The 14172-nt window shown below is 36.5% G+C and overlaps 1 protein-coding gene across 6 annotated transcripts in view; it reads right to left on the reverse strand.

Annotated features, from left to right (window-relative positions):
• Window positions 1-14172, reverse strand: part of KHDRBS3 (KH RNA binding domain containing, signal transduction associated 3) — a 200792-nt gene that overhangs the window by 47531 nt on the left and 139089 nt on the right. For all 6 annotated transcript variants that reach the window (XR_001883777.1, XR_001883778.1, XR_001883779.1 and 3 more), the window contains exon 7: window positions 2250-2332. Coding sequence is in view for 2 of the 6 variants with exons in the window: in XM_017863819.1 (XP_017719308.1) it covers window positions 2250-2332 (83 nt within the window). In the remaining 4 variants the exon portion in view is untranslated. The remainder of the gene's footprint in view (window positions 1-2249; window positions 2333-14172) is intronic.

Below are 14172 nucleotides of genomic sequence, written 5' to 3' on the forward strand. Positions count from 1 at the left end.
AAAAGTATATAGAAAAGGATACGAATAAAGGAAATACATTTGTACAGCTGTACAATGTATTTGTGTTTTAAGCTAAGTATTATTACAAGAGTCAAAAATTAATAAAAAACTGCAAGTTTATAATGCAAAGAAGTTGCAGGAACTAAGGTTAATTTATTATTGAAGAAAGAAAAAGACTTTTTAATAAACTGAGTGTAGCCTAAGTGTTCAGTGTTTATAAAGCCTGCAGTGGTGCACGGCAATGTCCTAGGCCTTCTTCACATTCACTCACCACTCACTCACTGACTCACCCAAGAGCAACTTCCAGTCCTTCAAGCTGCATTCATGGTAAGTGCCCTGTATGGGTATACCACTTTTTATCTTTTATACCATATTTTTACTGAAGTTTTTCTATGTTTACACATGTTTAGATACAGAAATACCATTGTATGTCCATTGCCTGCAGTATTCACTACAGTAACATGCTGTGCAGGTAGACCACACAGCCCAGATGTGTAGCAGGCTATATCATGCAGGTGTGTAAGTACACTCTATGATGTTCACACAATGACAAAATTGCCTAAAGACACATTTCTCAGATCATATCTCAGTCGTTAAATGACGCATAACTGTATATAAATCCCATAACAGATATGGGAACAGAACTAACAGAAATGAGCAGTGAGCCTCTCACACAAATGTACCAGGGTTAAGAATATGCACTTGGCAGTCACACACCTGTTACCATTTTATCAGCTGTTTGGTCACAAGCAAGCACCAGAAACTCTTGGTTATCTGATCTCCTCATCTACAGCAATACTATCAGCTTTAGAGTACTGTTGTCAGGACGGATCTGTTCAAACAATCTAGACTGTAAGGCCTTATAAAATTTACGGAAACAGTGCCAGGAATACAGTATTCACTCAGCAAATGTGGGGATGGGAGACTTGCTTTGCTAGGATATTTAGACTACATATTGAAATATCTGTGGATATTTATGTTTTTAAACAAAATCTGAGAAGGACTTATTTATAAAGGGTACAAATCTTTGACTTAGAATATCTGACTTAGAATTTCATCTTTCCACTTACTGTGTGATTTCTGGCAAATTACTTAATTCTGTGCCCCTTTTCTTCATGTATACAATTGAAAACAACTGAAAAATATACTTCATAAAGTTGCTGGGATACTTAAATGAGACGGTGTATACAAAGTCTTATCAAGCACTTACCACATGCCAGTCACTGGGCTCCGTAAGTGTTAGGTCTACCCTCAACACACTAAAGGGTACAAATACGATATACTTCCACCAACAAAGACCAGTTGAGAGTCAAAGTTCGAAGGCTACTGAATACTTACAAGTTATAGAAGAATAAAATTTGGTATGAGCAAAAACAAAAAGTTTTTTTTATATCCCTATCTATCAGGACCAGAGTTAACAAATAAGAGAACCTATGTGTTCAAAGCTTGACTGGCACCGGACAAGTTCAAAAGTGAATTTGTGTTTCATCAAAATCACCTCCTAGTCCATATTTTCTTATGCTTCAGAATCACTCTAAAGACAATATTTTGTTTTGTGTATATGTCTACCTTTATCTTCCACTTAGAATTTAAAACATAAAGCAAAAGTTTTCCACATATTTAGGACAGCATTCTCAACAGAAAAAACACTAATTTTATGTATCAATGAACATCAAGGTAATATTAACAGAAGAGGTAATATGAAGCTCTGTTTTGCCTCTGGTAACATTTACTTATTTGTGGGTAAATATTTCTTTGGAAAATAAATTACAGCTAAGTCATTATTCACAGGTAGGAGTATGAAGTTGTTAGAAAACAGGAGAGTTGCTACTTAGAAATTGAAATGTTCTATGAATAGGAAACAAAACTTTTGATAGTTTCTTCTCCAGGCACTGACAGTGTGGGATACTTACACAGTTCCAATGTAATTTTGGGCCTTAACACTAAATAATCACAGACTTTGAGGCCATTATTCCTCCTCAAAATATCCTGAACATTTACGTCAAATTTTTAGACTAAAATTTCAGTTTTTATTTCCCAAGCCTGATTTCTCTAACATTACGGTAAACTTGGGTAGGGTAATACAAGCTGGTTGCTAGAACAGATATGGCTTCTCCATTTAAACACATACAAAAACAGGGCAAGCCAAATTAACCTCTCTAGCTGACTGCCATACTTCTCCCAGAATATATGAATGTGGAAGGGAATGATTTCTGCTGTGGGGTCTGGTAATAAAGACTGACTCTTACCTTTGGGCTGGGGTGCTATAGCTGTTATCATAGGAATCATAACTCTGTTCATCATAAGCAGTGCCATATCCATCATCATAGTCCTAAAACATAATAGGAGAAGTACAAAACATTCAGAGAAGTTTCTAAAAGAAAGAAGCATTCTGCTTTTAGTGAATTTCCATTAATTCAGCTGGCATTTAATTATATGTCTACTTATAGTGTAAAGAAAAATATAGGAGGGACTTTAGTGAAAACGGTGAAGAACCTCCACACATTCTCTCTACAAAAGCCAAGAAAGAGCAATTGGTAAAAATGGTTAGAATCGCCATTTTCAGAACCCTGGAAATTAACCAAAAGATTGCAGAGATCTAGAAAATGTCTTTTTTCTTTTTTTTTTAAATGGCTGAATCCCGGTAAGAACAGTGAGCTTTGCGCTCTTCTAACTTGTTTTATTCCCATACCCCACTCCCCAACTCTGCAGGAACCTTGAAAACCAACAGCCACAATCACCAGGAGTCTGGATGCCGCTAGAGGGGGCAGAATAAGGCTGGAGTTCTGACAAAACCCCATTCCTAGAGCACTGTCTTCATTTGACCTGACTCAGACTTCACCCTTTGCAAAATGCCTTTTTCCTCAGGGTATCTGAAGAAAATACTTAAGAGGCAATTGTTTGACATTTCTGTTGCCTGAGGTAGTGAAGAAAAACTGAGCAAACAATGGGCTAATCAAAAACTTTCAAAAGAAAAGTAGGGAATGAGGTGTTCAAAACAGGCCTTGTAAAGCTCTGAATTATTCCTGGCAATCTAGAAGGCCGGGACCATTCACAGTGCCACATCCATGCCCAGGAAAGACCTGATAGAGCTCTGAGCTCTCTCTTCTGGCTGACCTTGAGGTTAAGCATGAGTCCCAATACGCACCCAGAGACCCTTGGCAAAGATTAGAAAGTTTCCAGGCATTTACTAAAATCTCTGCCCAATCATTAGCTGACTAGTAAACTAACTCAGAGGAGACTTCAATAGCAACACACAAGAAAGAGAGACTTTATAAGATTAGTTTAGAAAAGTCACTAAACAAATAACAAAAACAAACAAGAAACCCTGGAAACAATTGATCTCCAGAGTTTACACATTAAATGTTCAGTTTTCAACAACAACAACAAATTGAGACATGCAAAAAAATCCACAGAAGTATGTCCCTACACAAGAAAAAAAGCAGTCAATACAAACAGTCCCTGAGGAAGCTGAGACATTGTACTTACTAGACAAAGACTTTAATTTGGTTATTTTCAATACAGTTGACACTTGAACAACACATATTTGAATTGTGTGGGTTCATTTAGTGCAGGTTTTTTTCCAACTAAAAAATACAGTATTCATAGAATGTGAAACTCATATACATGGAAAACCAACTTTTCAAATATATATATTCTGCAGGGCTGATTATGAAACTTGATTATGTGTGGATTTTGGTATACACAGGGGATAGTTGTGTAGTCAAGGAATTAAATAAAAGCCTTTCTAACCAACTAAAGTATAAGAACAGTGTCTCATCAAACAAATAATATTAATATAGATATAGAAAACATAAAAAATAACCAAGATAAATTCTTAAGTTGCAAGTACAATAACTAAAGTAAAATACTCATTTTAGAAGCTCATCAGCAGATAGAACTAGGATGAAGAAAAAAGTTAGTTATCTTGAAGATGGATGAGTTGAGAAAATCCAGTCTGAGGAAGAGAAAAACAGATGAATGAACAGAGTATCAGAGATCTATGGGACAGCATCAAAAGTATGAACATATATGAGCATATACATACTGAGAGACCCAAAAGAAAAATAGGAGTAGATTATTTTGAGAAACAATGGCTGAAAACTTCCAAAAATTAATGAAAAACTGTACTGTACACATCCAAGAAGCTCAATAATCTCCAGAAAGGATAAAGTCAAAGACCCAAATGTAGACATGGTTATTGTCAAACTGCTGAAAGACAGAGATAAAGAATCTTGAAAGTAGAAAGAGAGAAGCAACTTATCACATTCAAGAGATTTTATAATATTAGCAGCTGATTTCTAACAAAACCATAAAGGCCAGAAGACAACAGGAAGTCATATTAACAAGAAAAAAAAAAAAAAAAAGATTGTCAACTAAAATTTCTCCATCCAGCAAAGCTATCCTTCAAAAATGAAGGAGAAATTAAGACAAAGCTCATTTGACTCCACATTAAAAAAAAAACAAACCACCACCACCACAACAACAAAAGAACACTGGTAAATCCTTAAGTAAATATAAAAGATAGTATAAACTTTTTTTAAAATTTGTAACTCTTTTCCTTCTATCTGATTTAAAAGACAAATACATGAAGAAATAAGTATAAATCCATGTTGATGGGTACGCAATGTATAAAGATGTAATTTGTATGACAGTAATAAGACAAAAATGAGTGGAGAGAATGGAGCTATTAAAGAGCATTTTGTGTTGGTTTAATTCTGAGAAAGCAATATAAATAATTTAAAATAAAATGTAGAAAAGAAACAACAAATAAAATAGTGCAGTGAATAAAAAGAAAACATTTAACACAAAAGAATGTAGTAAGGTACAAGAAAAGACCTAAAACATGTAGAAAACAAATGGCAAGATGGCAGGTATAAATCCTACATTATCAGTAATTACATTAAGTGTAAAAGGATTAAACACACATATTAAAAGGCAGAAATTAGCATCATGGAAAAAATGATCCAACCACATGCTGTCTACAAGAGACACACTTTAGGTTCAAACATAAAAACAGGTTGAAAGGAAAAGTATGGAAGAAGATATTCCACGAAAATAGTAACTAAAAGTGCTAGAGTAGCTATAATACTAACATTAGACAAAAAAGACTTTAAGACAAAATTGTTATTAGAGAAAACGACATTTTGAAAATGATAAAAGATCAATCCATCAAGAAGGTAAAATAATTATAAACATGTATGCATATATATAAACATACACGTAACACTAGAGCTTCAAAATACACGAAGCAAAACTACCAGAATGAAACGGAGAAATAGAAAATTCAACAATAATAGTTGGGTACTTCATCAACACACTTTCAGTAATAAGTAGAATACCTAGAAAGAAGGCCAAAAAAGAAAAAAAAAAAAACATTTGAACAACAATACAATTAATTATACCTAACAGACATTTATAGAGCACTCTACTCAAAAAAAGCAGAATATACATTCTTCTCCACTGCACATGAAACATTCTTCAGGATAGACCATAAGTCTTCCCTGGTCAAAATTTACTATAAAGCTACAGTAATCAAAGTAGTGTGGTACCATAAAGTTTTCAACTTTGTAAAACAAATGTGAATATGAAGGAATGGTGCTGTCTTTGTAGGAGTAAGACATAATTTATTTACATATGATCACTAATATTTAAAAAAATTTTTTTTAGAAAAGAGCAACTGAATATTTGTCAAAAAGCTGTATGCTTTGTACTTTGATGACAATGTATAATATAAAGTGATAGTCATTAAATGGAGGCAGAGGAAAAATAGAAGTCATGAATATGATTATAACACAATTTGCAAGCCAGTGTTCTTCATAGTAGCTAAAGGTAGATTACTAATTCCACTATGATCTTCCAATAATTAATCAAGGAAGAGAAAGCTATCAGACAACAAACAAATACTTTGAGATGATTTTGGTTATTAGATAAGTAGCAAAATGCAGACATTACAAATAATTCTTATGAATTAAAAGAAGCTGGAAGCTCCTAATGGAAGGAAAATTTGTATCAAATTAAACCTTCATCACTTAGTATCCATGCCATTTCTGGCACTCTGCTAGACACCATGGTTGGAAAGGAGTCTAGTAAGTAGGATGACATGAGGTGTAGTGGGAGACAGATGACAGACAACTAAAGAGACAACTATAATTCTACAAGTCAACTTGTGGTAGGATAGACCAACTGAGGTGGGATAGACCACCCCAGTGAGGAAAGAGAAAGTGGAAGAAAATTTCCCAGGTGTATCAATGCTAGAAATTAGTTTCAAAGCACAGAAAGTAGAAGATGCCATTAAAATAGTGATTAAAAATTAATATCAGGCACAATGAACAGCAGGTGCAAAACAATGAAGGTACAGGAAGACAAGAACTAAACTCATTCAAGGAATCAAATAGCTTGTTATGGTTCCTCTGTATGGTGCAAATGGAAGAGGAGACCCAGAAAATTAAACATTAGCTCACGAAGGACCAAGTTAAGGAATAAGGATTTGAATTTGGATGACATCATTCATGTTGTGTTTATGAAATATCTCTTGATGTGTGGGCATGAAACAGAAAGGGTGAAGATGAAGGTTGAAACTTGCAAACTAGGTCACTGCATTGTGCATACAGTTTGGCAAAATGAAAGATCATGGTTTATTTAGTAATGTTAGTTTGAAAAGAATATGCTTCTTCAAATAAATAATTCTATTTCTGTGCTTATTTGAAGACTCAAGATTGTAAATGATTAGAATTATAAAAAATAAAATATTAAGCAGTATACTGTTTTAATCCTACGGTTATGACACTCATTCCTTACACAATTATTCTGTCAGATATTACAATACTAGCAATTTATTTGAATTTTCAAATTGTTTAGGTCTTTGAATTACTGACTTTGATATTTTTATACTGAAGATATTAAGAGACTAAATTTGTAATTTTCACAAGATTTCATTCAGGAGGATTTCGCAGTTTGATTTGGCCACGGTGGTGAATATTTTGTACTTCCATTATGACGAGTATTATTTGTTCAGTGGACAACGCTTGAAACACATAGGGAAGCATGAAGCAGAGTGCAACAGGAGAAAAGGAGGAAAAGCTGAGTGTGACTGCAAATCAGTGCCTAAGTCTCCAGGCAGAGAGCACAAGAAATTCTTGTTGAACATCTACTATTTTTACCACAAGGAAGGAGATGAGGTCACTGGCTGAGAACAACAGTGAAGGGGGATTAACCAATAAACAAATGATTCAGCAAATGATTAAAATGAGGAAGAGTAGAGAGTAGTGGAGCTGGGTAAGAGCCTCTAAACCTTAAGATTTTTTTTTGTCTGAGGACTGGGTGATCTGAGGGTTTAGCAGGCCTCCCTTTTTTCCCTAACGCTCCCATCTTCTTCCAGTGTTCTGAACCACCGGTTGCTCATTTTTTCTTATTTACATAGTTTTGTATTATAAAATTCTTCAGTAGATGTTTCTGAGGCTAAGATAGAAATTTAAAAAATAGTGAATGCATTATTTGCTATGACTCAACAGACAATTGAGTGGAATCAAAGTATAGAAGGGGATGTCCAAGATTTAGATCAAGCACACATCTAAGCTTAGAATCTACTCTTGAAAAGCTTACCAAGACCTGGGATGAGGAACTCACTAAACTTCACTGCTGGCACTGCTCAGATATGCTGAAAGGTTTTCTTTATATTTGAAATTTTGTGTAATTTTTCCCATTTCCGTATTTGCTCCTAGAGAACCCCATTGTGACAAGCCCCAGTCTACATGTCAGACTCCTTTTTCTGCAATGTGTCCTGTGCCTCCCATGCAGTGACTATTTCTAGTTCATGTGCTGTTTCCTATGAGTCTCTGGCCTGCCCTCTCTGTCTAGTGAATTTTTCAAGGTGAAGTTTAAATGAGAGTTTCCAATTCTGTTATAACTTCTCAATCCCATGAAAACCGTCTATGACACCTTTGTTATGCCAACAATGGACCTAATATATATACTTCCATTACTGGGCTGCATAGGATATGCCTTGCTTTTTGCCTCACCTACCTTTCTGAATATGGATTGTATCTTATTAATTCTTTCACGCTATCACACTAGGCACAGAGTAGCAACAGTGCCTGGAACATAATGACGACTTAAAAGATGTTCATTACATTGCTGGATTGCCTCTAGAGGCAAAGCAGGCCAAATTCTTCTCTGTTTACTCCTCTCACCTCTTTCCTGAATTTTCCTCAGCTGGTCCATAGATCTCCAGAGCCTCCAGCCATTCATCAGATGACCAAAAGTGAGGAAACCTGGCAGTATAAAGTTACAAGCAACCTAAGGAATTTCCTCTGGAAGAAGCTTCATAAAGCTCCTCTACTAATCCTAGCACTTTGGAAGGCTGAGGTGGGTGGATTGTTTGAGTCCAGGAGTTTGAGACCAGCCTAGGCAACATGGAGAAATCTTGTCTCCACTAAAAAAATACAAAACTTAGCCAGGCATGGTGGTGGGCATCTGTATTCCCAGCTCCTCGAGAGGCTATTGTGGAAGGACTACCTGAGCCCGGGAGGCGGAGGCTGCAGACCAAGGCCGTGCAGGGCCAAGACCACGCCACTGCATTCCAGTCTGGATGACCAAGCAAGACCTTATCTCAAATACATACATACCGCACCCCTATGTTGTCAAAATATACTGCAAAGATGTTTTATCCCTTTCCTTGCACTTTAAAAATCAGGCCATGCACTTGTGAGCAAGGCAGTGCAGGAGATACAAGAGATCTCTAATACTGTGGTGAGAATCCATCAGTCCACACACAACTAGGAAGGCACTAACATCTGGAGAAAAATCAATGCTTTCTGCTTTACCATCCCATTGTCATCCAACTAGCCAATGAGTCTATTTTTAATCTCCCTAAATCTCTCTCACACCCATCCCCCCTTCCTCTACATTCCTAATGTGAATCATTTCATTCAGAATTATTAGATTCATCAGAATCATTCAGAATTCCTCAACTGGACTAGTCAGAGACCCTAGCTGATCCTAGATTTCTAATGCTTCCTTATCTAAACATTCCTCCAAAATTATACACCTAGAATGCAAATCCTCACTTGTACTGCTTCCCTGCCTGCTTAAAATCTCCACTCCGCACTCCTCTGTCCTGAGAACAATAGGGGGAGATTAACTAATCAATAAAGATACAAGATAAATAACAAATTCCTAAGCCTCTCATAGTCCTGCCCTCAGCAACTCACCCAGGGAGGTGCCTGCCACTGCTGCGTGGTGCTGTGTGCTTCAGCACCTGCGCGATGACCCTGCAGCAGGTGTGTCGTTTCACCCGCAATTCCTCTGCACGGGCTGTTTCCTCTGACATCACCTTTTTGGTGAGCCAACAAGAAGACTCCAAGCTGAATTATCCTTCTCTCCTTCCTGCGTCCATGATAACTAATAACTTGTATATTCACAGCTCCTGTAATTATTTCTTTGCATACAGTTACAGACTAGTAAGTCTGTAAGGTCCTTAAGGGTAAAAAGCAGGCCTTTTCTCTTGTATTCCCAGTGTCTAGCACATAGGAGGCATGTGGTCATGTTTGTTGAACAAATGACAAAAAGAACTAATTAATGACAAGTGGCAGGAAATGTAGTTAAGTGCTTCTCTAAGAAAAATGCAACTTGAGGAGATACTGTATAATAAAATGCAGTATTACAATACTGTTAAATTTGATGACAAGAACTCACCTATATCATTTTCTGTCAAACATTAAGTATCAGTCTTAGATTCCCTGTCCTCAGCAGAAAATTGCCTATGGAACTCTGTATTCTACTTTTGAAATCAGAACATTATTAAAAGCTGAACAAACATGGATGAGAAATTAGTATTGTAAACATAAATAATGTTTGCCTCATTAAAAAGACTTGCTTATTCATCAAGTCTGACTTTTTAGCTTAGAAACGGCACTGAGCTGGCAGTGGTGAGCTGTCTGCTTGGCGGATGCCAGGCTACAGGAAGGGAAGATGTGTTCTTACACAGGTGGAGATTCTTCATTTGTCATTCCTGACCTAGAAAACTCAAACCCACACATGGCCAAACACCAGAGAAATCTTGCTTTTAAAAGAAGAGATTTTCCAGGGTAAAGGAAACAGTATGACCTATTTAGTTTTATTTCTATTCCAAGTAAAATCACATGTAAACCTGGGAAAGATCATTTTAAATGAACAGATGAATTTACAAAAGTGATTTTTAAAATATTGTTTCAGTTTTGAGTCGTTTTAAAAGAATGTAATTACGCTATCTGACATCTCACTTTAACTGGGACAACTGGTCACTTCAACATGGAAAAAGTTTTCATATAAAACAGTGCTAAAAGCTTAGTCTTATAATTTGATTGAGTTTAAAAAACAAACATTAACTGAAAACAGTCTTTTCAGAAATTCAGTTTTCACTGGGGTTCTGCGTTAACAGTATCCGGGTTGATGTAGTGTCACCTCTGAGACTCATTAATTATAATTAGACTATGACCACATCACAAAGTCAACTAAAGATAAAAATTACCATATTAACGATTCTAAATAAGAATCTTTCTTCTATCATTTAAATAAGTCATCATTCAAGAATTAAATCACATGCCCAGTTGTTTAGGGCTGTCATGAAAATATTATGTGACTTCTAGACTAATACAACTTCTTTGCATCAGTCTTTGGAGTCTGATGACTACGTTCAAATTCCAGATCCGCTACTTACTAGCTGTGTGGCTTTGGGGAAGTCACTAATCTCTCTGAATCCCAATTTAAAAATTTGCAAAATGGTAATCATAATATACCTCCTGGTTGTAACCAATGGTTGTGGGAAGATTAGCCAAAAAATACTTATGAAAATTTTTTGGCACAGTTCATACCTAATAAACGTAGTTTTGTTTTAGCTAAAGACCTATTCCTTTTAACCCTCTCAAGCTTTCAGACCAGAGAAAAATCAAAGCTATCCAGGTATTTGACTTTTATACAATAAGATGAATTCTTAAAACTTTCTCTAAAATGTGATGTCTACATTTCCATCCTGCAAATACTTGTATTAACTACTTTGGATTTTAGGTAATGACTGACCAAGATTAGTTGCCATTCTATCCACATCTGAATACAGCCTTTTAAAATACGTCTGTGTCAATCATTCATAGGATCTCTTCTCTTAATTCATATCCAACTGAGATAGAATTTCATTTGTTTAATTTGTCAAGGTGCTGAAAAATACACTGACAGAAAAACAAAGTAACAATGAAGTTAAGTCAGAAATCCTACAAACAAGTGAAGGGAAAACTAACTGTAAATAAAAAAATTAAAGAAAATGAAATTAAACCAGAAATTCCACAAAGATAGGAAAAAGGGGGAATAACTAAATTTCATTGGGTCCATATTAACCTTGCATCATGCTACAGATTTTTATGGGCATCTTTCCATCTATCCTGGGAAGCAGATGTTGCTGAATGCCGACTATGTGTCAGGCACTGTGCTGCACACTGGGGACATAGCATCCATCACCAACAAAACAAAACGAAAATCTTTGTCCTCATGGGGAAGCAGAGAAACAAAACCAATCAAAATATATGGTATATAAGACAATGAGAGTGTTGGGGAGGTTTGAGATTTTAGACACTATGTCCAGAGAAGTCCTTTCAGACAAGAGACTTTGAACACAAATGTGAAAGCCGTAAGGGAGCTGGTCACACAGATTTTAGGGGACTAGCGGGAGAGTATTTCAGATAGAATGAACAGCAAGCACAAAGACCATGAGGCAGAGGAGTGCTGTGGTTTGCATGTTTGTGTACTTCCAACATTTATGTTGAAACTTAATGTCCATTGCGGTGGAATTAAGAAGTTGGGCCTCTTGGAAAGTGCTTAAGACATGCAGGCTCTACTCTCATGAACTGGCTTCAGAGAGCTGCCTGACCCTCCAGTCCCTGCCATCCATTTCGTCCTTCTGCCCTGTGAGGACGCTGCAAGAGGCACCATCTATGAATCAGAGAGCAAGCCTCCACCATTTAATCTGTAGGTGTCTTGATCTTGGACTACACAGCCTCCAAAAATGTGAGAATACATTTCTTCCATAAATTATCCATCTAAGGTATCTAATTACATCTAATTATTATAGTTTATTAATATTATCATTTTGCTATAGCAGCAGGAATAGAGTAAGACAAGAAGTGGAGCGAGCTGGGAGAGAGGTGCAGGCACTAGACCACGTGGAACCTCTGGGCTTTAAACGAGCAAGGTGGCCATGAGAGACTTTGTGCTCAGGGTCCTTTCCACGTGGTCCAGTCTCTTCCTGCTTCGCTGATCTCACTTCTAGCACATCAGTTCTTTCTCCAGCTCTGTCTAATCTGCTACTGAACCTATCCATGTAGTTCTTTTCAGTTACAAAATGTCTATTTTTCTATACATTCCAGTTCAGTTTAAATCATCAAATTTATTTTTTAATTCTTTTTTATAGTTGAGTATAGTTAATATTTGCTATCTGAGTCCACTGTGTCAACTTCTGTACTTTTCCTTAGTTTTTTCTTATAGTACCTTCTTCTATGTCTATAATTTTTTATTGAATATCAGCAATTACACATGAAAAAAATAATTTCAGGACTGTGTTGCTATATTTCTCCGGAATAGAATTGGCAAGTCTAGGTTAACCTTAGTCCCACAAGGACTGCTATGATTGGAAGCTGAGTATCAGTGTGTTCTCTGGAAGTATAGCTTCTCTGGGATCCATTCCACAGCAAAGGGGATTTATCAGTCCCTTCAACTAAATGGGGTGGACCCTTAAGGCCCATTTTTTAAAACTTCTCCGGGCTCTGGGTTTCTTTTAAGACTCAGTTCACATTCTCACCTACCTTCTTTAGAAACTGGCAGAAGCTCATAGCAGTCTTTCTCACCAGGGTTCCATCAGAGAATGAAACCTGATGTCCTAAGACATCCACTGTGTATAAAATGAATTAATGTCTTTCCTCTGTATCTAGAATGATACTAGTTATGTGCCATTCTTAAGACAGTTGAGGAAATAGTCACACGAGTCATTTTTCATACTATGTGATTCAGAGGAAAATTGCCTTTCATTTTCATTTTCCTACAAGCTGTTGGCCCAGTTATTATTATTTTTTAACCATTTTAGCTTCCATGCCTTCTAAGATTTTTTTGTTTATTTGTTGATTGTTTCTTACACCGTTTGTAGCCATGCTCAGCAAGAGTCTGGAAGCTGACTTTCATCAATACCCAATATGTATTACTTAATGTAATACATTAAGTATTAATGTATTAACCCAATATGTCTCCCAGCAGAACTGAGTCTCCACGAGAACAGGGGCTTCATCTGCCTGTCTACCACTGTGTTCCCAGTGCCTGGCACGGGGTGAGCGTTTCATTAGTCATGGATTTATACTGATACATTCACTCTTCCAAGGGCTCTTCCTTGAGAAGAACAACAAACAGCCCCTCTTTGAATGATGGGCCAGATGAGAGAGGCCAAGTGTCTTTAGTCCCACTGTAAAGGGGAAATGGTTCCTGGCCCACCAAAAGGCACATGTAATTCAAAGTGCAGAGGCTTCTATACAGGGAAAATGTGAAGAACAGGCTATCAGAGTTTTATAATATTTGCATTAAGATTATTCTCTGCTCTGCTTTTAGACTTACTGAGAAACTGTCAGATGATGACGTGGTCTAATAACAGATCTGCTTGAAGGAAGATGTGTTATTCTGTTCTAAATGAGAGCATCCGGTCTATTTAGTCTTATCAATTCTCTTAACTCACACATTGGTCATATTTTTAAACTTTTTATTCAAGCAAAAAATAAGTCATAAAAAGGTACAAATCCTAAGTACACAGCTTTGTGAATTCTCACCAACTGAGTACAACCAAGCTACACAGCAGGAGTAAAAAAGTAACCAATGCTCAGATCCAGAAATGGAACATCAACAGTTGCCAAAAGCTGCCCTTGTTCCCTCTGAATCACCATCTTCCCACGAAAGTAACCACCATCCTGACTCTCAGCACCATCAATGAGTTTTGCCTGCTTTGAACTTTACATAAATGAAATCAGAATATCTACGATTTTGTGCCATTTTTCCTTCATTAAGTATTATGTGAGATTCATCGATGCTGTGTGTAGCAACAATTGGTTTATTCTTACTGCTTTAAAATACTATGACACTGTAATCTGTTCATCCATTTTACTATCG

Source organism: Rhinopithecus bieti, unplaced genomic scaffold, assembly GCF_001698545.2.
Source record: "Rhinopithecus bieti isolate Rb0 unplaced genomic scaffold, ASM169854v2 scaffold_72501, whole genome shotgun sequence".
Lineage (NCBI taxonomy): Eukaryota > Metazoa > Chordata > Mammalia > Primates > Cercopithecidae > Rhinopithecus > Rhinopithecus bieti.